Source organism: Falco punctatus (genome assembly GCF_963210335.1).
Source record: "Falco punctatus genome assembly, chromosome: 1".
Lineage (NCBI taxonomy): Eukaryota > Metazoa > Chordata > Aves > Falconiformes > Falconidae > Falco > Falco punctatus.
The window spans coordinates 96,460,063-96,485,966 of record NC_137580.1 but is presented as its reverse complement, the minus strand read 5'-3'; the positions used below and the strand labels follow the sequence as shown (position 1 = coordinate 96,485,966).

The 25,904-nt window shown below is 38.3% G+C and overlaps 2 protein-coding genes across 2 annotated transcripts in view; both read right to left on the bottom strand.

The window, feature by feature from the left end:
- LOC308064563 (dynein axonemal heavy chain 10-like) overlaps window positions 1–19,784 on the bottom strand; it is a gene marked incomplete at its 5' end in the record, with an annotated part of 51,384 nt that extends 31,600 nt beyond the window's left edge. The window contains 29 exons of the mRNA XM_080389199.1: window positions 52–240; window positions 802–954; window positions 1,366–1,500; window positions 1,779–1,962; window positions 2,057–2,326; window positions 2,813–3,036; window positions 3,570–3,803; window positions 4,584–4,706; window positions 4,808–5,041; window positions 5,437–5,593; window positions 5,911–6,122; window positions 6,797–6,975; window positions 7,201–7,303; window positions 7,375–7,491; window positions 7,804–7,962; window positions 8,118–8,594; window positions 9,793–9,949; window positions 10,839–11,046; window positions 11,715–11,879; window positions 12,284–12,435; window positions 13,156–13,325; window positions 13,950–14,123; window positions 14,468–14,644; window positions 15,390–15,560; window positions 16,181–16,375; window positions 17,139–17,337; window positions 17,803–17,993; window positions 18,651–18,881; window positions 19,602–19,784. Coding sequence (XP_080245325.1) covers window positions 52–240; window positions 802–954; window positions 1,366–1,500; window positions 1,779–1,962; window positions 2,057–2,326; window positions 2,813–3,036; window positions 3,570–3,803; window positions 4,584–4,706; window positions 4,808–5,041; window positions 5,437–5,593; window positions 5,911–6,122; window positions 6,797–6,975; window positions 7,201–7,303; window positions 7,375–7,491; window positions 7,804–7,962; window positions 8,118–8,594; window positions 9,793–9,949; window positions 10,839–11,046; window positions 11,715–11,879; window positions 12,284–12,435; window positions 13,156–13,325; window positions 13,950–14,123; window positions 14,468–14,644; window positions 15,390–15,560; window positions 16,181–16,375; window positions 17,139–17,337; window positions 17,803–17,993; window positions 18,651–18,881; window positions 19,602–19,784 — 5,523 coding nt within the window. The remainder of the gene's footprint in view (window positions 1–51; window positions 241–801; window positions 955–1,365; window positions 1,501–1,778; window positions 1,963–2,056; window positions 2,327–2,812; window positions 3,037–3,569; window positions 3,804–4,583; window positions 4,707–4,807; window positions 5,042–5,436; window positions 5,594–5,910; window positions 6,123–6,796; window positions 6,976–7,200; window positions 7,304–7,374; window positions 7,492–7,803; window positions 7,963–8,117; window positions 8,595–9,792; window positions 9,950–10,838; window positions 11,047–11,714; window positions 11,880–12,283; window positions 12,436–13,155; window positions 13,326–13,949; window positions 14,124–14,467; window positions 14,645–15,389; window positions 15,561–16,180; window positions 16,376–17,138; window positions 17,338–17,802; window positions 17,994–18,650; window positions 18,882–19,601) is intronic.
- Window positions 19,702–25,857, bottom strand: LOC308055977 (uncharacterized protein). Its single transcript, XM_080370666.1, has 6 exons — window positions 25,385–25,857; window positions 25,009–25,059; window positions 23,273–23,418; window positions 22,386–22,491; window positions 21,181–21,296; window positions 19,702–20,695 (listed from the first exon to the last, which is right to left on the bottom strand). The coding sequence occupies exons 1-6, from the start codon at window positions 25,611–25,613 to the stop codon at window positions 20,426–20,428; spliced, it is 918 nt and encodes a 305-aa protein (XP_080226792.1). The 5' UTR covers window positions 25,614–25,857; the 3' UTR covers window positions 19,702–20,425.
- Between the last annotated feature and the right edge of the window lie 47 nt (window positions 25,858–25,904).

Sequence of the window (25,904 nt, the reverse complement as noted above, 5' to 3'; positions counted from 1 at the left end):
GTCCATACGCAGGTATATACACGGGTATGGGCAGTAATAAAATTTTCTTACCTTTGCCATAAGGAACCCTTCAGAAAAGAGCATGATTTCACAGATTTGTTGAAGATCTGGTACAACAACAGCCACAGGCCTGAACAAAGCTTTTACAGACTCTGGGAGCTCAGTTCGGCCAGCATAACCAGGATTCATCGTAATAAAAATGCCCATACGGCTATCAAGGGTAATTTCCTGCCCTTCAAACTAAAGGCATAAGAAAACATTAGAACAATGCATATTTGGAATTGAATTAAATAGTACTATTTGCTCAAACAGAAAAGCAGCAATACTGGGGCACCTACTTAAGACAACATGTTAAAATATTTAGCTTTAGGTAGTCATCCAGTTACATTCATCCCACTGTTTGTATCTTGGATATAAATATCAAAACATTTCACACTACTCAATCAAATTTTCTGTCTGAGGGCTTTGAATTCCAATAAATATCAGTAAATAAAGCCTCACAATCCACACCGTTACTTCTCTCCGTAATTACTAGCATACTATTATCCCATTTGCTTACTGTTATCCTATTTAGCTGACTTTTATCCCACTTCACAAAGGAAGAACCTAGCAAAGGATTAGGAAATCAGCAAGGATTTAACATCTCTGAAAATGAGAGTACATACTCTGGAGTTTGAAATGTTCAGCACAAATTAATTACAGAAGCAGCAGCCCTTTGATCGAATGATGGGGTCTAACCCTGAATCTCGGCCTCAAAAACAAGATCAGCCTTCACAATTACTCTTCTTTTTTAATGTTTACCTGAAATGTTTTCAACTGATTCATTAAAGCATTTTGAATAGTGTGAATCTGAGAAGAAATGACTGAAAGCACAGAAGCATCAATACGATTGAATTCATCAAAGCATCCCCATGCTCCACACTGGGCAAGACCGGAGAAAATTTTACCAACTGCCTATCAGGAACAAGAGGAAAAACTTCTCAGCAATGAATGTATTAAACACTCAGCATCAACAAACTTTGGAGTATGTTAAAACTCTTAATGACTGGGTAAAACCTCTAGATATTTACATATGAAGAAGCTAGCAATCTGTCATAAGGTCTTGCAGTAATTACTTGCCAAGTGCAGATTGCCTATGATGAGCTTAAACACATACCACCTAGTCATTGCTCCCCTCCTTGAAAGCACCTGAAATTCCTTCAGGAATTTATTCAAAATAGATATTTTTTTACTATATTTCATATCAGTCAGCATGGTATCTTTAAGGGAGATACTTATGCAGAAGTTCAGAATATGACTTTATCATGGGGACCAAAAAGGAGCAGTAACTGGCACTTTATCAGAGAACACAGATCTTTAACTTACTTTGAAATCCATGCCTTCTCCACAGTTCGTCACCACACAAAGCAAGCCCAGTGCTTTGGCCAGATCCTTGATTGTTTCTGTTTTCCCTGTACCTGCTGGCCCTGCTGGCGCTCCTCCCAAAAACATTGATAAAGCCTTTGGGGACCAACCAAAAAGGAAAGCAAAGCTTGGATTAAACTTATGTAAGGTTGGTAGCAAAATCACAAATTAAACCCTTGGGTACAAAAAGCCTCAAATTCTATCTGTGAATGCATTCTATATTATCTCTGAGGCAATCACGTTATGATATCACAACTGATTTTGAACACATTGGCATCTAGGAGATAACAGGAAGTGGCAATAAAACAATTATGTGATTGCCTAGAAGTGTATTTTAAAAGACCTTGTTAGTAAAAATCTCCTCGAATATATACCTGTGTGAGTGTAAGATAAATACGATCAGTAAGCGGGGTAATCACAAGACGTCCGTTCAAACCCATATACTCATAACCATAGGAAAATGTTCCCGTGCACTGCCGCACATTCAGTTCATCTGGCTCTCGGTCCCAGTAAAAACGCAGCTGGCTTTCCCATCCAAACTCCTGAGCCTGCAGAATGCTGCACAAGAGAGATTTGCTCACGTGAGGTAAAAGGATGGAAATACAATTTATGCATTTGGTATTTTCTCAGTAGGTTGGGGGGCAGTGTTTACCTGTCTCTTACGAATGTATCAACAATGTCTCTGGCATGAACATCAATAATGAGAACAGTGTTGTATTTTTTCCTGTCATTTTTGCTCAAAGGCATTCTAATGCGGGTAACCAGGTCATCAATTTGCTTATGCATTTTTTTAGCATAAAGTTTCATTGCCTGTTTTTCTCCCTTCTTCACTTCCCGAAAGACATCCTCTACCTCCCAAGTCCACCACACCTGAGTAGCAGCCAGCACCATCATGCCTTGGTAGAGTAACATCCAATCAACTCTACAGAAAATACATATAGTGAGGAAGTCTGAGTTACTGTTTATTCCAAGTAACTGATCAGGATAGGAAGAAAAGAAAAAAAGGGAAGGTAAAAAAAAAAAAGAAGTGCTTCCTCCTGTTTCTGCAACAACTACAACATGAACCAAACAATTCTATCAAGGTGTGCTGTAGCATTTCAAAAGCTTAGGAAATACTCTGATAGAAAAGTTGCCGATTCCATGTGTAAAGATTGCCAAGTGCAATTCATAGCAAGAACACAGCACTAAAAATAAACCGCCAAGACTTAGGAAATTAGATATGATATATAACACAAGTTTTTTCTGATCAGTTAAAATACTGCACATGCATGTATTCATATCCCTCCACATACAGAAACACAGGCTAAATTGTGTACAAATTAAAAAATTGTCTTTGCTTTTCTATATCACAACAGGCTCATAATAATACATAAGGCATTTATGCTATCCTTGACACTGATTGTTTCACCTGCTTCTGTCTTCACAGTATCGAAAAATAGCTTCCTTAGTTAGGAGTCTGTTCGTTCGTCTCATTTCTGCTAGCACTGCTGTCATCCAGTTCTCCACTCTGCCTTTTGCAGCTACAGCCTGCCGAAAATCCATCACCTCTCCCTCTGCTGAAATCATGGCTGTTGCAATTGTCTCATCACTATCAGTATCCTGAAACCTCAGGAAGGCTATATTATCATACATCTGAAATGCACCAACAAAGAAATTCACTGCCATTTTAGAAACAAAGCTTCAAAGACATAAGTGCTTAATTACATTAGCCCCCATTTAATCTTGAAAGAAAATTTCCATGGATTATAGAGAAATGGATCTGACTTGTAAGTAATCAAATACAAATTCTGATATATAGCTCAGCAGCCCAATTGCAAAGTAAACAAGCAGATGATCTGGCCCAAATGACACTGATTTTTTTTCTAGAAAATAAAGATCTATCAGGAGCTACAGGAAGGTTTTTTAATGGTTAGCCATTCTGGTGTATCTTGAATGTTCCTCTACCAGCTTCCCTCTACCATAACTGCGACTGGCAGGTATGAGAACCAGTAGAGGCTATTGATCAGATTTGATTTGGTTATTCAGAAGCTTCTTCAAGATGCTGCCAGGATGCTCTCTGTATGCAGTAAATATTAGCACATCCTTAACAACATGTACAGTGTAGTCTGTTAAACTTTTTTAAGCACCTAAAAGTACAAGGTACTGTGGAAAGCCAGACACTGTACCTTTATCATGTGTTCCTGGACACAAAGCGGGTTACTACTCCCAAGGATACTAAGCAACTCCTCATCAGATATAAAGAAAAATCTTGGGAAAGCATTTCGCTTGGAATCCAAATAATCATTCAAGCTTTTCTGACATTTCTCCAGAACATCATTTATATGATGGAGGTCTAATAGACGATTTGGAGCTTCACAGGATTTTTTTATCGCTGGTTCTTTTACAGTTTCATCCATTATCTACATAGAAGGAAAAAAAGTTTAGAAAATACTAAACAACAATGGATTATATTAAATTATATTTAACTACTGACAAAGCATAGAAGCAGCACAAGCAGTATAGATTCTTAAGAGAATTGAATTAAGGGTTTTAAATATGATTTCCTGTTACTGAACTGCTGCATGAAAACATGGAGATAGTATGCTTTCAAAGCTGGGAGCATGGAGATACTACTGTAAAAGCAAATGAAAGCAAGACAAGCCTGTATCCTAAGTCATGCAAGCCTAAGCATATACCTGAATTTGCTCCTGCATACAGTGGTCCTCGAGGTGAAGGACAAACAGAGCATTTCAGAATCACAGTACTATCTCAGTTTTGCAGACGGGAAAAAGAGAAATAAACCATATTCATAGTGGGAGTATGTGTTCAGTATGAGAACAGATTATACCAGAAAAGTCTTTTTAGCATGTATATAGGTCCTTAATCTATAGAAACACATCTAAGCTTCTTATTATCATCGTAAAGGTAAAAAGATGCATCCAATTAAAGGAAAAGGGGATTCTGCCTGCCCCATACTGCCAACCAAGGATCACACCTCTCTCCACTTTAGCTTACTCAGGGGAAGTCTTCTGTTTATGACAGCTGTGAAACAAAACATGAGTTCCTGGATTCATATTCATTTCATTGTAACATACCATTCTCGGTGTTACAAATGACACAGAAGACTACAGTGAACTATGGAACTGGAAGTAAAATGCACTAAATAATTATGCTGATCACAAGTCAAGTCAGTAACTTGCCTTTTTAAACATCCTGTCTACGCTGTCAAATATTTTGGCTTCCTCTGGAAGTTGTGATCTGATATCTCCACCAATAAAGATGCTCTCCAGGTACATCCATTTTCTCTGAACCACCATCCAGATCTAAGAGTCAAATGTTATCATTAAAGAAAAAAATACAAACAATAGAAAACTGATTATAAATAATAAACAATAATTATTTAGTCCAGCACTTTCCTTCCTACCTCAATTACTTCACCAATAAATGACAGAGTTTTTTCCCAGTGGTGAACTGTTGAAAGGAAAGGGCCCACAAATCGACTGCCTAAAACACTCTGAAGATTGACATTGTTGTCATCAAGAATCTCTAGAATTTCATCCACAGATCCCAGAATAAAGCCTCGCTTCTCAGTGCCTTTGAAGTACATTTGCACAGTGAACTTCAGATGTTCCCATGTTTCTGCTATTTCCTTCACACCCTGCATGTGAGCATAAAAAGACACAGGTTTCAGTCTTCCAGAACCAGAAAACTATAATCTTAGCATAAAAATGAAACTCTGGTTTATAAAGAAGGGTCTGTTTCAAAACATGATGGCAACAGAATAGATCCTTCTTTGGATCCTTTTTCATAGGCCAAACTTGCTTATTTTAATAACAGAAATCCAATATACTGCTGGCAATGCCACAATAGCTAGGATTCTGTGCCATGCGGTAGCTTATTAACAGAACTATTGATCTTAGTTGCCATTAGTCACATCATGGCAGCTCCCTAAAGATGGCCAAACTTCCCATCATGCCAATATAAAATTATCAAATAAAACACGGACTGTTGTCATCTATGTCTTTTTAGTTTTATTATGATTTTTTACCTTACCTTCTCAATGCTAAGTTCCTTAACAGCAGTTCTGACTATTTCACTGATAACATCTGAGTGCCTTTGAAGTTCCATATTGAACATATTCTCCAAAGTGAATGTTTCTTTTGTCATTTCAAAACGTGTTCCTGTTCTTTCCATAAGGTCTTGCCAATGCCTGTTTTAAATTGACACATCAACAGTTGTACCAACCACCATGATACAGCAAAAGTGAAACCAACTGTAGTTTAATATATAATAATGAAACTGTGTTTAGCACTCTACTGTTTTAAACAGGAGCTAGTATTTTGAATACATAAAGTATCCTAGTCATTGTAGTCACCTTGCATGCTATTACACAAGTTAATTAAGCAGAAAGTGAAGTTTCAAGCAGCAGGACACGGCATGACCCCAGTAACTGAAATTAAAAGTTCTAACAAAACAAATAAAATCTTCCTATATATATAAAATTCATTTAAATAAATCAAAGCAAACCTTTCTCTCAAAGCTTCATTTTTCAAATCAAGCAACAAAGGAATGGAGTCTCGAAATGCCTTCATTTTTGTTTCCAAGTGAAAGGCTACTGGCATACTGTGTACTTGTTTGGGCAGCTTTCGAAAGGCTTTAAGAAATCCTTCGATTCCTTCCTGAAGAAACTGGACATTGAGGTTTATCCAGAGGGTCTGAGACCACTCCTTTTTAGCTGCCTGGGAATAAGGTCATCAGGAGGAAAAAAGTCATATTTCCTTTTAGTTCTGAGCCCCAAAAAAATCTTTCCACTACAGCAGAATCTAGAAACTACAGTGAGAATGCAGATGTAATTGTATTAACACGTTACAAACAGAGAAGAGACATGTTCATGTCCAAGCCAGATTCATAGCCAAACACAGACAGTTGTATAAGAAATAATCAAAAGGAAATATGGAGAACAGGAAAAGCATCCTTAAAAGCATATTTTACATGGCATTTTAATTCTGGAAAAATAAAACTTACTAAAAAATATTTAAGATCAATAAAAGCCTGAGATACCCATTGTTACCTGTACACATAAGACATCCAAAAGTAGTCCCACTGAAATCATCAGGAGACTCGTGCAGTAAAATGTCACCCAATAATTATTAGGGATGGAGGGAGGTCTGTTCCTGTCTGATAAGAGTATCTGTTCAGTCAACTACGGGGACATTGTTAGTCCTGTACTAACACCATTAAAATCATTTCATGGCGGCAGTCAATTACAAGTGACATCTTACTTCATGCAAAGACTTAGAACAGAGCTGACAATAATCAGAGGACAGTGCAACCTCTTCTTCTCTTCCTCACCTTTTCTGTATGTACGTGCATGAATATTTGTGCACCTGTGTATACATTGTTCAATACTTACACTTAATAATTCATAAATGTCATAGATCTGCTTTAGGCCTTTCACATCATCCTGTGCTTTCATTAAATCAGGGTACACTGTAACTGGCAGGTCAAAAAGTTTCTCAACACTGCGCAGTTCCTGATGAATTTTTTCCAGATTTTCCACTTCTTTTTCAAAAATGGCCAGGAGTTCCAAGCCTGGGAGAGGAATTTTTCTAGATAAACCATCCCAGTGATCATGGGAAATAAATAAGACAGCATTTGCATACAGACTGTATAAGTTACAGTACTAGAAGTTTCACATTCCTGGTTTGTATGTTAATAAGGAAAACACAATTTTCTTGTTTTACATAAAATCTGAAGAATTGTCCAAAGACTAGTATTTTTTTGAAGACACCATTTTACACACATTAATCCACTTACCTTTATCAAGATTTTCCCCAACAGCACCAGGCCCTTCGGTCATGAATTTATGGGCAAAAACTTCTACCTCTTTGCTGTAGTCCTCAATTTGTTGCTGTGTGACCTAAAGAGAACAGTGTTTAAACTGTTTTCCTTCCATTTCTAATTTTTTTCAATATTAATTACAAATATTACCTTTGTGAATGTTCTTTTTATGTCACCAATGTTGTGATCAACTTCTGATGCTTCGAAGAAGAGAGTCTCCCACTTTTCCCTAATCTTGTCAGACATCTCTTGTTCTTCTTTAGCTACCTAAAACAAAACAAATAACAACTCTCACAAAAAATAGTTACAAGAAAGTGAGGAATACTATAAATTCACAAAACACAAAACCAGCATTGAATTGATCTGAATCAGATTTAAACATATGCAATATGTCCTTTTTAAAGTGGAGATACTGTTTTGAGAAGGAGGTTTGGACTAGACAATCTCCAGACATCCCTTCTAATCTCAACAATACTGTGATTCTGTAAAATGCTTAAAAGGAAAACATTTATTCATTCACATGTGGGGCATGTGGGCATCTAGCTCAAATTTGAAATGTTTTATGAGACATACACCTACTGGAATATTGTACATTGCAAGAGTTTGGTATCTCTCCCAGATGTCCAAGTATTTCAGTTCCACCTCAAAGGACATTCCTTTGATCTCCGCAATTGTGCCAAGGACAATTTTGAGATCTTCCAGGGAGTCAGGAGGCCTCTTAAGATTCTGTGATAATCTCTATAAAAAGTAAAAATAATTTCCAGAAGCAACACTGACAAAGCAATTAGGCAGAATTATAATGACGAGTCAAACACAAAACACCAGCAAATAATATGCAGATTTGTTTTCAGTCTATGTGATAAAGATAACAAAAACAAACTGAAAACACCTACCTGAATCTCCTCCTGAAGACCAAAGAGCTCCTGTCTTGCAGACTCATTAAGCAACTTTCCAAGTGAAATCACCCAGCCCCTAGCATTCTCCTGCACTGTGTAGGCTAACGGAGTGAGCTGAAGCCTGATACACTGCTCATCTTTAATCAAGGGCTGTTCATTCACTTCTTGAGCTACCTTCATATAAAACTGCAACTCTTCATCAAAGGTGACACAGGTAGGCTTTTCTGCAGCTAACTTCTCCAAAGCTATGCCTTTGTCTAATTTCCACAGCAGGTCGTACCTCTTCCATTGGTTCAAATACTTGCTGAGAGAAGCCAGGAGTCTGTGGACATTCTGAGTGATGAGAACAGCCTGTTCAATTATCAGAGGGTTCTGGGAGACATCACTGTAAAAGCTGAAAGTGATAACTTCATCTTCCTTGACACACTGAGGAGGGCATTCAATACATGTACCATGCATCCATCGTACAAAATGCTAGAGTTTTCAAGACAAGGGTTAAAAACAGTTACTTTGCAAAGAGTCATTTTAGTCAAATCATTCATAGAATCATAGAATCATTTAGGTTGGAAAAGACCTTTGAGAACATCAAGTCTAACTGTAAACCTAACACTGCCAAATCTACCACTAAACCACTTCCTTAAGTGCCACATCTATATGTCTTTTAAATACCTCCAGGGATGGTGATTTCAACCACTTCCCTGGGCAGCCTGTTCCAGTGCTTGACAACTCTGTCAGTGAAGAAATTCACCATTATTTAGGAGACTATGTAGGAAGTGGTGTGAATGATTTATAAAACCAATTGGTTTTCAACAGCAAAAAAAGTGATTACCTTTTCCCATAAACTTGAGAGAAGAGTTAGTTTCATCCTAACAAAACCTTTCCATGTGTTACTCAATCTGCTTTTAAAATCTCAGCTGAGCAACAATATAGCATGACACAGACAAACAGGTATTAGATCAAACAGGCTGGGTGAAGCAGTGGAGCAGAACAACAACAAATCTAAACACAGGAAGCACACAAACTAAATCAATTCATTTCCAGTGATGCCTGGAATCATTTCTCCATCAGGACAGGACAGGAACACTGCCACAATGTTTGGGTTCTTTTCTGGAAAGCAGTTGAACATGAACTTATTCATGCAGGCAAATATTGCTACACCTTTGCCAGCAAGCTAGATATTTCATCTGCTGTAAACCCACTGTCCTAGATGTTTCTTAGATGCCCTTCTCCCAACATTTTCTCAACTGGCTTTTTCCCCATTTTGAGAAGAGCCATAATATAGAGAAAGCTACTCCCAATCCTTATTCCACCAGCTTATTCATACATCAGAAAGCAACATCTACAAAGCAATCTGAAAAGTATTTCCTTCTGATGTATGCTGATTTATAGAACCAATTCATGTCCTTACACTGCTAAACTGCTGAAAAGTAACAAATAGTTTTGCCACAGTAAAAACTGCATGAAGCTTTACATTATATTTTTTTCCTTTGTCATCAGTTTTTAAAATTAGGACAGTCTGTAAAATTAGAAAAATGTACTGGGTATTTGGATTTCAAGATAAAGCAATATGAATCTTCCCTTTGACAGTTATGCTTGCTTAAACATAAAGCAAGATTAATTCATTATAATCACAAGCAAACTCTGGCAACAAGTAAATCTTACAAAAAATCACCTCAGTGACCTCCACACAGTCTCGGACACATTGAACAGTCATTTCATCAATCTCATTGGCATTAGGTTGCAAGATTATCTCATGAAAAGATAAAATAGCTTCTGTTTGGAACAGTGGCACTTTTGCAAGAACAGCCGCATTAAAAGCCTGCAAATTCCTGGCAAGAGAAAAAAAAATATGTCAAAGATTGTAAAAATCAGGTGCTTCCCCCCGTGGAAATGCTTAACAGAGACTGTAATCACCAAGTATTGCTTAGATATGTAAGCAGATCTGCCTGAAGTCAGTTACCATGGATTTCAGCTGGAAACACTGATGTGTATTGGAGCAAAACTGTCCCACTAATACTGATTTAATGCAAAAGTTTGACTAGTTAAAAGCAGCTATTGGAAGGAATAAATGGGGAAGGAATACCCTGGTGCAAAAGGACCCTGGGGCTACCGTCAACTCCATTGCAAGAGTCCAGCCAAGAAAGCACAATGAAGTCAGCTGAGCATGGACCAGATTACAAAAACATGGATCACGGGAAGAAGAGATGGCTGAGCTTTTATAAACCTGTAATGCACCATTGTAATATTGTCTTGCTTATAATATAAGCCTTTATAATATCTTGCTACAGGAATCTCCTTGGCCTCAGCTGCTGCAGAACAGGTAAAGTAAAAACCAACAAAAATTTGTTCTTGAACTGATGACTCCTGCATTACAAGGATGCATCTGGCACCCAGACACCAACTCAAAATTGTATTCTTTAGAAAACAAAACCATGATTTTAAAAATAAACCAAGGATATGCAACTATACATTGCAGAAAACCTATCTTAATTCTCTCTTCTCATGACAATATCCATTTTCTCAGAATTTGGGTTTCTCCTGTACCTTGTTATCACTTCTCCATTCTTCACAGGAAAAAAACATTACAAATACAAATCTGTCTCAAACTGCAAATCATCAAAGTGTTCAAACAGAGTACCAGTACACATACTGATCGACAGACCCAGAAAAACCTGAAGATGAAAGACTGAAAATCCATTAAGCAAACAATTGACTTACTTTACAATTAACTGTGTCAACACCTGATAAATCCTTTGTTCCCAATATGCATAATAGGAAGTTAATTTTGGAGATTTGCCACTGTTCGTACTGGCAACTCGTCCTTCCACTTTTATTAGCAGTTGTGGAATTGCAGAATACTTTCTAACCATGTGTGCCACATCTTTTGCTCTTTCACACTTAACATACTCAAAAAAAATTTTTGCTTCTGCAAAAGACACAAAAAATTATTAACTGAAAAAGACCTAGCAGACTTCCGTACCAGAACAATTAGCTGGGCTATATTTGTGAACATTAACTTGATCTTGACAAAAAATATCTCCACTGATTAACAATTTATTAATATTTCAGCCCTCTGATTTTGTATGGATTTAATTATTTAATAGCAACCATTAGATGTGAAAGTAACCTTTTTAAGACTTACAAAGCACTGAAAGAATCCACTACCCACCCACTCAAGTGCCAAGGAGACCTGGGAGACAATCACCTCACCACAATTTCCATCTAAGAAAACCCGTTCAGATAGTGCAGAAGGGAGCTGACACTCCATACAAATTGCAGCTCTAAGGCTACGCTACTGCATACAAGAAAGATAAGGAAATCTAAGGAAAGCTAGGGGGAAAGCAATCAAAAGCAAGGTAGACACAAGTCAAACACCTACTTGCATGCTCATCTTTATGTTTCTCTCATTGACACTAACTGTCAGCTTTAGGGTACTGAAGCTCTGATTGTGCTTCCTCTCTTACACCTTTAAATACTGCTGTAACTAGTTTTGGTAACAATTAAAAGGTTGACCATAGCAACTAAAAACGCAAAGTAGCAGGCAGATCAAAATACAGCATCACAGAGCTTGGAAATGAAAATATGAAGGCTTACCAGGAACTTCATCACCATTTTTTGAAAGTGGAAACTTAAAGAGATTTGTTGATTCTATGAACAGAAGTATGTTGCTTATGTCTTCAGAAATATTATGAATCCGATGGACAAGTGTTTCAAACTTCCTGATGGATTGTGTGCATCGGACAATAAAGTCACCAATACCTTGAAATAAATCACAACCATTTGGGTATTTTTCTTTTAACAAATATTTCACCAATGCATCAAAATTGCCTCATCCAGATGTGTTTTATCTCTGAGAATGAACTGACATTCTGCAGAAAGATGGATTAAATGATTTCTCACCTAACCCTTCATCTAGCTCCTTACAGCTCTTATCTAAGCATCTCTATCCATTTCCACTCAGTGTTAAAAATCCAATAAAAACTAAAGAAATACCTTCCTGAATCAGACTTTAACCTACTATTCTGACCCTGACCCATGGCAATAGGATGTATCATTTAGGGATACATTGCTGTCATATGACATAAAAAACAGATTGCAGAATTAAAGAGATTTTTTAACTGAGAATCAGTATGTGAGGCATTTTAAAATACTATCTCTATTACTTAAGGAGTTCCAGTTGAGTCTTCTGTGCCCTGATCTGAATACACTCCAGAGTTCTTGAATATGGTCATCAAGAAGTTTGGTTTCTGCTTCATTCAGTGTTTCCATTAATTTGTGATAGCCATCCAGCATGTTTTTCAATCTATTTTTATACCTAAGGAGTGTAAGAAACAAAACAACAAAACATAAAAATAATGATTTTTTGGAAATACAGCGCTGAACTCAGATCAAAGAGAAGATCGCTTCCATCATTCCATTCAGACTTCCATATAAAGCACAATTTGCAAAGATAACCACTGAATATATATTGATTATAAATGCAATTAATTTCCTATTGAAAACAAAAGAAAAATTTCATATAGGTCAAATAGTAACTAGAAAAACCTCTCCTGCCCCAACTCGGTTTTTAAGACAGCCTCAGTTTGAAGCGCATAAGTGAACTCAACATGTGAACTTTAAAATCCAGTTAGGGCTCCTACTGCCATACCCATGTGCTAAAAGCCTGTGATAATGTGGGCAAAAGTGACTTATCCAAGGCTGTATGAAAAGAAAGCAGCAGTGAGTTTAAATGTGAGCTGAAATCTAAATGGCATTAACAATTCATTGCAAACAAATTACTGTCCTTGTTTTCTCTCAGATTTTGATAAGATGTTAATTTGTATAACGTTGTCCTACAGGGTAAAGGATGCAGACGGTGCCAGAGAAAAGCTTATTAGTGCAACATGGCCATTAGTAATCTTACCCTTAAAAATGTCACTAAGACCTCTCAGATTTCCAGAATTTTATGACTCAGTGCCCATTCTAGTTTGGAATGAAATCACTTGAAACACTGCCGTAAGTCTGTATGTGTGCAGATACGCTGTTACAGCCTTACCCAAGATATCTGTCTTCCTGTAACGCCACATATCTTGCTGTTTCTGGGACTGGAAACCCTAGTAGTTCCATGTACTTTGTTTCAAGTATAACCTCTTGAAGCATGGGAGAAAAATTCACTATGAAGCGGACACTCTTCTTTGCAGTGACAGGCTCCTCTGTTACAGAGCTCTACAACACAAGAAAGAGCAGCAGAAAGGAGAGGAACACCATACTGTTACAATGCAAGGAAAAGGTCAGCTCCTGGAGACATTTGATAAGGCAGTAAAAGTCAGAATGGCTGACTTCCAGAGACTGAGGCAGCCTCAGCATTCTAATTTCAGAAATTACACACAACTACCTCTTCAGTGAAAGCTGATTACAAGAAACAAGTGAAATCACCTCTGTTCACATACTGCTGCAATCAGTCACAACAGAAATCCCAGTGGAAGTTCATAGTCAGACAAAAGTTTAGTTAGAACAGGAGTCTGCATGATCTCTGCTGGGAACCCACCTCCACCTAACTTCAGTCCCAAGTTTTGTTGTAATGTCCCAAAGATGTTGCACCAAAATCCAAAAATTAAAAGGAATTACGGCACAGAAGAACACATAGAAAAAACCCATTCATCCATTTTCCAGGTCATTCAGCAACTATATCTTATAAAGGAACACAAACAATTCTGAGCTCAGAACTTTTGAAATCTTCCTTTCAAAAACTGTGCTTAAAATATCATTCTTAGAAAAATCTCACTGACCATCACATGTTTCAGTTCTTCCCCACAGAGAAATCTGGTATACTGTCTTCCTGTATCTCACCTGCTCAAGTGTCTCTGTATTAACATGGGATGCAGATCCACTAGTGATGACAGTCAGAAGAGTATTTTTCAGTAACAGTGGGAGTATCTGTTCTGTCTCATGTCTCCACTGATTGTATTTTTCATCTTCATATTCTTTCATCCTCTTGGCCACTTGAAGATATATTTGTTTTACCTAGAAAAGAAAACTCTGTATAACTCATTTCAAAGACCATGAGAAATGTTCAACTAACCTGTTCTCAATATGGTTTCTATTTTTTGTTAGATAAGAGGACAAGTGATGTCTTGTAATTAATGCAGGCAGTGAAGAATTTAGGCTCCTGAATTCTGTCATTGACTCTATCACTGTCTCTCTGGGAAACAGCAGGAAGGTCCAAATCAGCTTTTCATGTCTAATGGCTTGCTGTGTGCAAAGACATTCTTGGAACTTCACCTACATAAGAGCACTTTTACACCTGTAGAAGAAGGGTATGAAGAAAGTATTCCTTCCTTTATTAAATATCAAAAGAACCAACATACTTCATTTCCATGTTCACTAGCAAGCAACTCCTCCACTTCTTGAAATCGAATTATAGGGCGTTTGATCCGATGGAAAAGGAATCGGGACCAGTATATTGCTCCAGCCATTGGAGGATAATTCTTATACAAAGGCGGATCCTTGAGGTTCAGAAGAAAGATTTGCTTAATGCTTTCAACCTAGAAGAAAATAAAATATTGCAAAGAATCATTTCTCCATGTGCTTGACCATGATTAGTATCAAACCTGGCACACAGCACAAGCTCTGAAACTAATTCCACCAGCAGGACAAAAACAATTATTCTTTTTTTTTTTCCCATGCATCTCTTGCTTGTATTACCACATTACAGAGAATGTCTTTTCTGTATCTTGTGGCACTGCTACTGTGGTAGTGTTTTCTGTAAGATTACATTTTATTGTTAAACTCAGTGTTCTTTGAAATACCAAGAAAAATACTATGATGTAAAAAGCTTTCCAACATACAGGCTTCTACATGGCAGAAATTATTTCTGCCTTCACAGTTTCTCTCTGACACCTTCTGGTCATACCACAAACTTGTTGTCCATCACAAGAAAGCTGTAGGGTACAAAAGATGTATTTTCTCAGGTAGGACCACTGTTGAACTGCTGTTCACAAGGTAAAGAATAGCCATAAGCCTTGTTGCCTTCAGAGTACTTGCAAACACCTTTTGGTTCCCCTACAGTGCTGCACATATACAGATATGCACATCCATTTCAGCAAATTACCCATAATATTTCTTCAACTGGCTCAAAAAAAAGTAAGAGCAATTATTGTGCTAATTCTGTAAAACTTCTCACTCTTTCAGATAGTACATGACACTATACAGGTGTTTAGACATATACACAGATTTATGATTTTTGCAAGGTGAAGAGCTTCATGTGCTACATAAGAAATCATTAAATACCTCTTTACAGTATTGGTCCAAAACATCATTGAACTTCATCATCAACTGCTTATGAATGGTTTTACGAGTGCAGATATTTTTGAAGTTTAACAGCATGTTGAATGCAGCTTCTGCTGACCGAAGAGTCTTGAAAGACTCATCAATGAAGTTTTTGGTCTCTTCTTCAATAACCTAAAGGAAGAAGGCCATGAAATCCTATCACTTCAGAGATTCATCTTACAAAACGAAGAAAGGAAGGCAAAATTAAAATGCTTTTTTATAACAGTGATCAAGGATATTTTTAGTCTTACAAATGACTAACAAACTGATGGTTTTCCAATAAACTGCAGGAAATTAATGTTAATTAATGCATCTTCTGGACAGCTACATAAATCACAAAAAACACTGTAAAAATTTGTACTTTGTGGCTATTCTTAGCTGAGGGATGAAGAACCGAATGGATCCAGAAAAGGAAGTTTTACTTCTTTGTAGGACATGACTGAGACATGTCAGCACAATAGTACAGGGAGGTCATATGCAGCCTCTGTTCATGCTGTAGCGATTCTGCCAATGAACAAAAAGTGTGCTTCACCACTTTCAAGACATAGTGAAACTATAAACAAAACCAACTTGGAAACAGAATACTGACTTGAAAAACTTGTCACATTCCTCACATCTTCATTTATGTATTTATTCATTTATTCTTTTCTTTTGCAAACTTACATTTTCTTTAAATGAAAATCTTGATATTCTAGAAGGAATCTGTATATAGGAAGTAACGGATGCAGAGAATTACAGTATATGGTACTTACTGAAACTTCTTCTCTAAATTCTTCCATAATTAATTTCCAGTCATGTGCACTTTGGATGCTAAAAGGGTCAAAGGTCAGTTCTTCCATAGGACTAGTTAGTCCCTTTACTCGTCTCAGTAGATCCTCAATGCGCTTTAGATGCCCTGTGACAGCTTTTAGTTCAGGACCAAATATATTGCAAAACTCTTCAATGACCTGTTCAGAAGAACATATCAGAAAGCTTAATTTTTAATGGGGTTTTTTCTGCCATTTAACACATCTTTCTGATATTATTTCCTATAAATATAAAAACAAAGCTCAGAGAATCATCAATTCCTGCTGTGATTTACATTTTGTATATTGCTATACAAGACACTAAGTAGCTTCATGGAAAAAAAAAACACAAATCATTTTACAAGCCCAACGCTTCAGTTGTTAAAACAGGTAACACTGTTATTATTTCTTTTTATTCCACTTTTCACATACACTTTTTACACACACAGTCTATAGCATCTGACCACTGATGGACCACTAATACTGCTAGTTACCCTGATTTAAATTAGCCTAAATATAGCATCTCTCCATTCACACATTATCCTGCAATTGATGTACAGATTCATATATGGTCACATTTTATATTATAGTATACTTAAATTGTTATTTTACCTAAAATTATGTCATTAAGCTAGTAACCCATGAAAACTGCACAACTGTGAAACAGTTGTTACAAGTCCGTATGTTCATAACAGCAACATACACAGTAATACCTTTCTTCAACCAGTACCTTGAGAAGAGTTATCTCATCTCAAGCAATAAGTGCAGCTTTGCTGGAATCAAGGACATTGCTCAGGTCTTAAACACAAAACCAATCACAAAACTAAAGGCTGTAAACATTTCCACAACTTCAATACAAAAGATTTTCCTCTACAGAATAAGATGCTGTTCACACGATCCTTTTATTTATTGTCTATATTACTACCTGCAAAATATCATACAGATCTTGGCAGACTGAAGTCATATAATCTGTTTTTTCAAATAAACGTTTCTGGTCAAATTCCCAGTGTTGCTCTCTTCCTGAAGCTTCAATTTGGGCGCAAACAGCAAAATAACATTTCTTCCATTGTTCAAGAGTGCTTTTGGCTTCTGCTATTTTCTTTTTTGCAGCAGCTCTATCTTCTCTAGAAATCAAATCAAAACAGTTAAGACACTAAACAGAAAGACTATAGATAGAAAATTATATCTCAACTGGATTAATATACCCTGGTTTAGCGTTAATTATAAAAGATCTAGGAAAAACTTACAGCTGTGAGGTCTTAATTTTCAATGTGACTAATTTTGAAAGGAGATACTATTTCAGGACTGATTTTGATGGTATTTATGTCACTTCTTTACCACTGTAATTCTGTTGGTTTTATTGATTTATAACCTTTCAAGAAAAAAAAAGGACAAGCACCCATTTCCTCAGGGCTGATTCAGTAATTTATGGAAATTACAAAATAGACTTATTTGACCTAATACACCTTCCAATAGTGAAAAATGCTGAAACCTGTTTGATGAAAGTGTTATCTACTGCACTTCATGTAAAACAAGCAAAGCTTTTAATAAATACGGCCTAGTTCCTAGTACAGAAATCCAGTACTTACTTAAACAGTGCACGTAAATCCACAACTTTGTACACTCTTGCTGAAATTTCCCATGCAATTCGTTCCATGAGGGGTACCATCCGTTCATCCTTGTTGTAATGCCGTGATAGAATCCATATCAATCTCAGGGTATTCATCAGCGAAGGAATTGTATTCAAGACAACATTAAACCCAGTGCCATATGTTAAATTCTATTAAATGTATTATAAATATTGTGAATAAGATGTCAGAAAAATACACAAATTCATATTAAATAAACCTATATTTATTCTATAGATTCCTGAAGTTAAGAAAGTCTGCGACATTATTAATTAAATAACTCAGTGAAGGAAACACCCTGGTGCCCAAGTAACACACATGGTTAAGGAAGTGCAAATCTGCATCTGTTGCTCCAAATGCCTTTTAGGTCTTTTCTCATTCATATTCTCTTCTCAGTAAAAGATGTCTCAAGACTAGTTTTGGCTCAACTCTTCATTTGGATGTTTGGATGACCTTCAATAAAACTTAAAAATTGAGATATCCACTGTAATCAGTGATAGAAGTTACCTCAAAAATGGAGCACAGAAATCTTTATTTTGCCCAGTTCAGCTATGCTGTCAAATGCTCCCAAGGCTGTGATTTACAAACCAAACTGTTCACAGCTCTGGGCTTCTGCTTTCAAACATTAGAACTGTATCTCAAACAAAATAAGCAAGCCTTTTTTTTTATTAAATATAAAAAGGCTAGAATATATCTTTATGGGTGCTAACAAGTGAAAAAAGAAACCCAAGAGGTGATTGTATCAACAGAGAAACCAGACTCAGGGAACTACAGTCAAAACTTCACGAAGTTTTCTTAAGGATACATACCTTCAAATGGCGTTCAAGAGTTGAAAGATATTTAACATTATCTAGAGCTTCCACATGATGTTTTCTGAGGTCACTTAAGACCATCTGCAAATCTTGAATATGCCCAGATTCAGCTTCCTGCAATATTTGCAAGACTTTTTGCACTTCTGGAAGCTTTGTCTGTTCAGTAAGAGCACTTAAAGTATCATTCCTTTCACACCAGAGGTCAATTTCTGCAAGCGGACCATTACCCTACAAGTAATGTGGAATAAAATAAAAATTCTAAATTACCATTATGCAAGAGTTAAAACCTATAAACAGGACTATATTTGTTCCTTCTTTTCAATACGCTGTATGCTGAGAAAAACCTGATATAGTTCAACCATGCAAAACTGCCAGACAGAAGAAGACCCTTGAAACCAAGGGAGTTTTACACGCACTGAAGGGAACCGCTCATGGGGAGTATATCCCTGAGCTGGAGCTGGGGAGTTCGTGCTGGCAAATGCTTATGCACAAATAACTTTGTAGACATGAAATCCCTCAGTATATTTAATGGTATTAGTCATATGTGTAAGTGTTTGCAGAATCAGAACCTTACAATTGAATTTTTGTTTGAGAGAGATTACTTTCTTCAAGCAAAAATAGTCGTCTATTTAAAAAAAAATAATCACTGCAGCTTTTAATATTTCATAGCTCTTTAGAAAAGTGCAGATAACAGAAGTGCCTTAGTTTTCCAGTCATCCTGTGCGGGTAGGATCTGCAGTAAGTTACTTATATTCTATTTATATTCTATTTCCCAGAGTCACACAGTTCCTCACTACTTTTGTTCTACTTTACATCAATTAGTAAATGACTTTCCAACAATCAAACATGAAGATGGATTAAAAATGAGCACAAACCATTCAAAGAGATTCCTGTGGGAAAATAATGTCTCCAGAAATAAAAGCAGCTTGGTATTATAGAAAACATTACCTGTGGAACCTTTTTCAGTTGTTCCTCTAGAGCTGTGGATATTAATTTCTGCCAGGTCACTGCACAACGTTCCAGAGGTTCAACCACTTCTGGAACTGTGGCAAGAACAGTCACTTCTCCTTCTAGATTTATAGCTGGCACCTCCAGTTTAATATCTCCTATTAAAAGAAAAAGCACATAGAATTAATTGTCTTGTTCCATCAGCATTGGTGAAGTAACATCACTGAAATGGCTTGTGCCTTCCATCTTCTTAGGTACTTAAGGACAAGTAACATACCACCTGCTCTGCCTATTTGAGAATACGGCAGAATACATCCCGTTGCTTGACAGCTAACACAGTGCCAAGAAAGACACATTCCTACAAATAAGTGAAAAGTTCTCAGGTTTTATGCCTTAACCCAATCTCTACTGATTAAGAATTATTAGGATTAGGGTTTTGCTGAAGAAGACTATCAGGCCCTACTGTAGGCCACCATGCTCTCCTTAATGGCATGACAGTATCCCCTGTCAGAGAAGGGATGCTGAGAAACACTTCAAAGTCTCATGCAGTCTGCCACTTTCTATATCCTGCTGTGGCCTCAGTCTCCTGCACACTGGCAAGCAACGAGGCACGTTTACCCTCTCTCCTCTTCTTACTCCAGGATGTTTGAAAGACTATCATCGATTTCAATCCATTTCTCCATACTGCCTGCTATGTTTCAGGGCAGTAAAAATACTACTGTTATCAGCAAAGAGAAACTTCAATCAGGCCTGGAGCTTCCCCAGAAACTGTATGTATTTGTTATCCTATATAAAGCCATTCCCAGATGAACCTCTTTCTACTGTCATGTACTAAACACCACAGTGCCAGCATAGGCAGAACACTTGCCTTCAGTTTGTCCTACAGTCTGCTGAGTAACACTTGAGAATTTTTGCCTGTTCATTTGTATCTCATTCCTCATCTGAATATTACAGTATTCCACAAGCTGTTCTTTCTTTCCTGCAAAGTCAGTCTTGGGTAAATTCCTGTTTCCAGAATCTGTGTTATCATCATCTGAATTAAAGGAAGTTTCCTCCGTCTGCTGCTGACTATAGGAGACAGCTGGTGAAAATGCCTATAATTCAAACAGGTACCGTAGATTATATGGTTCATATTAAAAAAGAAATCAGTAAAAGTCAGCTTACTAGCAATTCACTTAAGCATTGGGCATGTTGTTCTAAAATTTAATTTAAGTGCATCTCCTCCCATTTCACCTCTTTAGCATCGCTCTCTCTGTCTCAAGTTCTACAGGGGAATAGCTCCAGCATGATTTTACAAACATCTGAGAGCCCAAAAATAAAGGTGTCTGGTGTCACACTCTTAAATGTTTCTCATATAAGGCCAGGCAATAAATTAATGCCCATCTCCACACCTTTACAAAAAACTGGGAAACAAAATATCAAATAACAATTCACAAAAACATCATTTTGGCATATGAAGGTCACTCATTAAATATTAACACTTCTTATGCACAGTCCATATGATCAGCAGAATACTAAACAGGCAAATCACTTATAGAAACACTCAAGACTCCATACATAAAAGCTGTAACACATTTACCTGTGAGATGGCATTCTTTAGCATCAAAAGAGTATCATCAGTAAGTACACCAAACTTTATCACTTTAGGAAGAGACTCCTTAGCTTCAGTCAGGTCATTAGGTTCAGTAACTCCTTCTAAACAGTATACAAGCAATTAGTATAAATTTAATTATTTGATACAGAAAGCATAAAGCATAAAGTCCTTTCCATAATAAGTTAAAACTCCATAAAACAAACAGTGTTTGTAATAAACTAGGTTTGATGCAAATCACTTTCAAAACTAGTGCTGGTTTTAATAGTGTGCATGCTTTCTCAGAAAGGGCAGAAAAATAATTGTGTCACCATCTGACTCTTAAGTCTTTACGATCCAGCCTTATAGTTAGGAAATGGTTTTCTGTTCAAAAAACATAGTGGCCTTGATTTGAACTCCTGTTCTACAGATAGACCAGGAAAATCTTGCACAGAACTGCCATAAAATGACAAAATATATTATAATAATTTTCTTTTTTTTTCTCAAATGTCCTGTTTCTAGAAAAACTGAAACTAATAGGCTCATACAAAATACTTTGTAGCTTCAAACCACGCATGCTGCTGCTTGGAGAGCCCACATAAATGTTTATTTAACTAAATTAGAGTTAACATACTGTTGATAGTTCCTGGATATAGGTGTGGCAAAAAATACCTGTTTGCTTTAGTGCAGAAGCTGTTTCCCATGGGGCCAGAGCTAGACACTGAGGTCTGATTGCAGCCAGAACCAGAGCTACTCCAGCTGCTGGAATAACTATTGTCATTGGTTTTATGATAAAAGTAAGAACTATCAGAATAAAAGCTGCTGCTGGTGTGTATCAGAATTTGAGTGAGGTGAGGAAGTCTGATACTCTGGTTGTGCTTATCACTACATTATGGTCTAACTTTCACATACAGCTCCTCATCCTCAAAACACTTTACATAGTTGTAGAACTTGTAGTAACTAATCTTATTTCCTCCAAGTGCAGCATGAAAGCTTCATCTTTTTTGGTAAAACACAGAAGATATGTAACTTTCCATAAATTTCATATGAAAAGCATTCCTGATTCTACTCTGAGAGTATTCCTAACCTACCCCATTAATTAAGGTGGATATGCACTCTCCTGAATCCCAGTCATTATCACCTTTTCTCAATGTGAAGAACTGTTTAATGCAAAGACTTAAAATATTGAGCCTGCAGTTATTCAGGCCACATACCTTTGGTGTCTCTCAGAAAATATACAGTAGAATCTGACACCAATTCCTCAGGAATTTCATCAACAGCTGTGCAGAAGCACACTTTGTCAACTTTCCATTCTTGTAGCTGAAACAAAATATAAAGGAAGTTTGCTGCCACATTTCTTAACAGTAAGAAAATCTTTGTCTACTGTGAGCAACAGGACAGAATCATAGGTTTAACTCCATTACCTTCACGTTGCTGTCCAAGTAAACCACTAACATAAATGAAATGTTAAAAAAACACTCAGCTAACTGTAAAGATCATCAGCTTTGGAAACAATGTTGATTTCCAGACCAACAGGACTGAAAGTATTAGTGTCAGAAACAGCAGAAATCAGAAGGCACTTAAATGCCCACCCCTTTCTGAGAATATGCAAGCACCTCCTCTCCTTCCACCTGCATCTCAGTCATAAACCAAGGTTAATTTGAAACCCCAGACTCCATCCTGACCACCTAGTTATGTAAAAGATCTGAGGTACAAAAGGCTTTGTTCACTGTTTCTTCCATGCTCTTCTTATGGTGTCTTTATTTAGCAATTAACTGCAACTTTTTTTTAATAAGTAACTCTGGGAACAGCTAATGCGGTACTCAAGTAACCCACTGCTGCATTTTCTCACCAAAAGTCAGCATTGTGCCCAGTAAATCACCTTTGCAATGTCTTATCAGTCAATGTCAGAGGCTATGGCAGACACCGCAGGCCATTGGTTTTGAATGGAAATGCCTGTTCTTGTAAAATGTTCTGTTCTGCACCAAGGACTTGCTCTGCACTGTACCTCCTTAACTTGCCTACCAGTTTTAGTGAAATATTTGTATCAGAAACCATGCTCATATCCACAAAAGAACAGAGTGAAATACAAGAGACTTACCTGCGGTGTGTGTTCCGTACTGTCTATTGTAAATCTTTGCTCCAGTTTACTCATTTCAGACCCACCAGGGAGACTCGATACGTGACCTGACACACTTCCATCTTCTGCAGATTGCAGAGGGGATGTCTTGCTTTTCTGAGCCATCCCTAAGAAAGAACATCACAAAAGAACACAATTAAAGAACAGGTATTCCATGCATATAAGACAGACCCTTCCAATTTTCTTATTAAACTACACAACTGAGCATTTTCTTCCATCTTCAGCATCACCTTTTAACAACTTGCCATCCAAACTTGGTGTTAATCATACATTTTCCTGTAGGGCAGCACTATTGCTGAAGAACTGCATCTAAATAAACAAGTGAGTATACTGCATTCCACAGGTGATTGATCTTTATTTAGAATATCCTTATCAGCATTTTCCAACACACTTGATCTTTTACAACAAAGTAAGTAGATTAACACATTTCAAGATGAAACTACTTTGTTAAAGAAAATGCAATTAATTAAGGGTTTTGTTGTAACAAATCTATGATATGGAAAATGTTTATAGTTATGTTATGCCCCACTGTAACACAGGAACAACTGCATGAATTCCAGGGTCAGTCAAGAATTTCAAACTTCATTTTAATACTGTCTCCCAGAAGGTGCGTCATGTCTTCTTCCCCTTTCAGCACAGGCTTCCAGACACTTAAAAGAACCGGAAAAGGCATAGGCGCACCCCCAACTAGATCCTTGTATGCGCCGATATTACTATCAAGTAATAATTCTCCTGTACTTCTGCTTTTGAGCATTAACCTGCAGCATTGCAGCAGCCTCCGTTCAGAGGTGCAGAGTGGGAAGTTGAGTTCTATCATTCCTTTAGTCTACTTACACCCACACCAGGATTCAGCACTTAACTTCATGGTCCTATCTTTTTTGCACAGTCAGAACAAAATTCTTTTATGCCTGTAAAATACCAGAGCATGACTTCTTGCTTCTGCAAAAAAACTGTTTCAGAAGCTTGTGGGAGTTACACAGATACTGACAGCAGAGAGAATTGAATCTCTGAGCCACCAAAGATCATTGCTCTCTTCTGATACCCTCTCTATGCATTTTCCTTTGGGTTTTTTTCCAGTTTTTTGTGAAAGGCTTCTCTGCAATACTGTGGTTAAAGTACTGGACCAAGCTTAACTCTACAGAATCACCACTATTATCCTCAATAAACTAGGTCAGAATGAAGGAGAGCTTATAACTCCTAAGTCACAGGGAATTAATTCATTCCTACTAAAGGGAACATATTCATTCATTCTGTTTATTTTAATAAAATTAATCTCTCAAAATCTGAAATAACAAAGCCACTAAAAGATGTCACAGACAGACTGGATGGAAGATATGCATTTGTGCATTGAATTTGTTCACGCCAGTCAGTCTCTCTCTTTCAGTTTCTTTGAAAAAGATGAAAAGGCCAGACTAGGATAGCTTTCTTTAAAAGGAGAGCCCTGAGGCAGAAGTTCTTGAGAAAACATTAGCCACACTGCCCAGAACATGCACAAAATCAGATATGCTTTCCTGGGAGAAGAACTGTTGTTGTTACAGATACTGCTGGATCTGCTTCAGAGCGCCACATTAGCTAGTTGCATTTAGCCTTCATGGCAGTATGGCCTGCAACAACTACACTTCAGCTACCCAAACCACCTACTTCCTTCCAATGGCACAGAGGGGGCTGTTTCAGCCAACTGCTCGGGAACGGGTTACCTGGGCCTTCCTCCTGCAGCTCATCTGCAAACTCATCTGTGTCCCCTGTATCTGCACACACACAAAATGGGAGGAAAGCGTGATACAACCACTCTGCAGGGGGGATGGTGCAAATCCCACCAAAGCACAACCAGAGAGGAGAAAGGTCTGGAAATGGGTGGGATAGAAGGGGAACATGTGGACCAGACACTGCCCAAGGGGTGAAGCAGCAGGGAAAGGGATAAGGACGGGGTAATGGGGCTGGGACTCTGCTGATGGGGCAAACGGAGGGCTGAGGGAGGGGGAAATGGGGAGCTGGTGAGGGGAGAGTGAGGGGGCTCGGGTCAGGCAGTGCCCGGGGAGGGCTCAGCAGGCTGGGGCGGCGGGGGGGTCTCACCCGCTGCCTCCTCGCCACATCGCTGGGCCCGCAGCAGCAGCAGCGCCGCGCCTGCCGCGCTGCCGTTGTCCCCGGCCTCAGAGCCACGGTCGAAAAAGCGCAGCACAGCCCCTGCCTCCTGGCCGCCAGCTCGGTTCAGCAGCTCCTCGAAAGGCGCCGGATCGCTCAGCTCCAGGACGGTGAGCACCCGGTCCCGCAGCCACTGCAACCGCACATCGTCCAGGCTCATGGCGGCAACTCCCGGGGCCCGACAGACGCCTCCCGGTGGTCACGGCAACGGGGGAGGAAGGAGCGACGGCCACGGCCCGCCCCGCCGCGCCTCAGGAGGCAGCAGCCGGTCCGCCCGCCTCGTCTCACAAGGCTGCTCGCGCCTCCCCTCAGGAGGGCGAGTTCCCGTTGCACCTCTGGAGCGACCGGTTACCGCAGCCCCGCGCCCGCCTGGGCGGGAAGCCGCGGTAGCGCCGGGCCCGCGGGGCCCGCGGCACAGGCCGGGCCGTCCCGCTCCAGCGGTACCGGGAAC

What these genes read in the sequence shown, in the direction of transcription:
- LOC308055977 (XM_080370666.1), bottom strand. Translation starts at nt 25,613, where the DNA reads ATGAGCCTGGACGATGTGCGGTTGCAGTGGCTGCGGGACCGGGTGCTC. An exon ending in ATGTGGCGAGGAGGCAGCGG is followed by an intron (nt 25,060 to 25,384) that starts GTGAGACCCCCC and finishes GTGTGTGTGCAG; the next exon opens with ATACAGGGGACACAGATGAG. An exon ending in TAAAGAATGCCATCTCACAG is followed by an intron (nt 20,696 to 21,180) that starts GTAAATGTGTTA and finishes TTTGAATTATAG; the next exon opens with GCATTTTCACCAGCTGTCTC.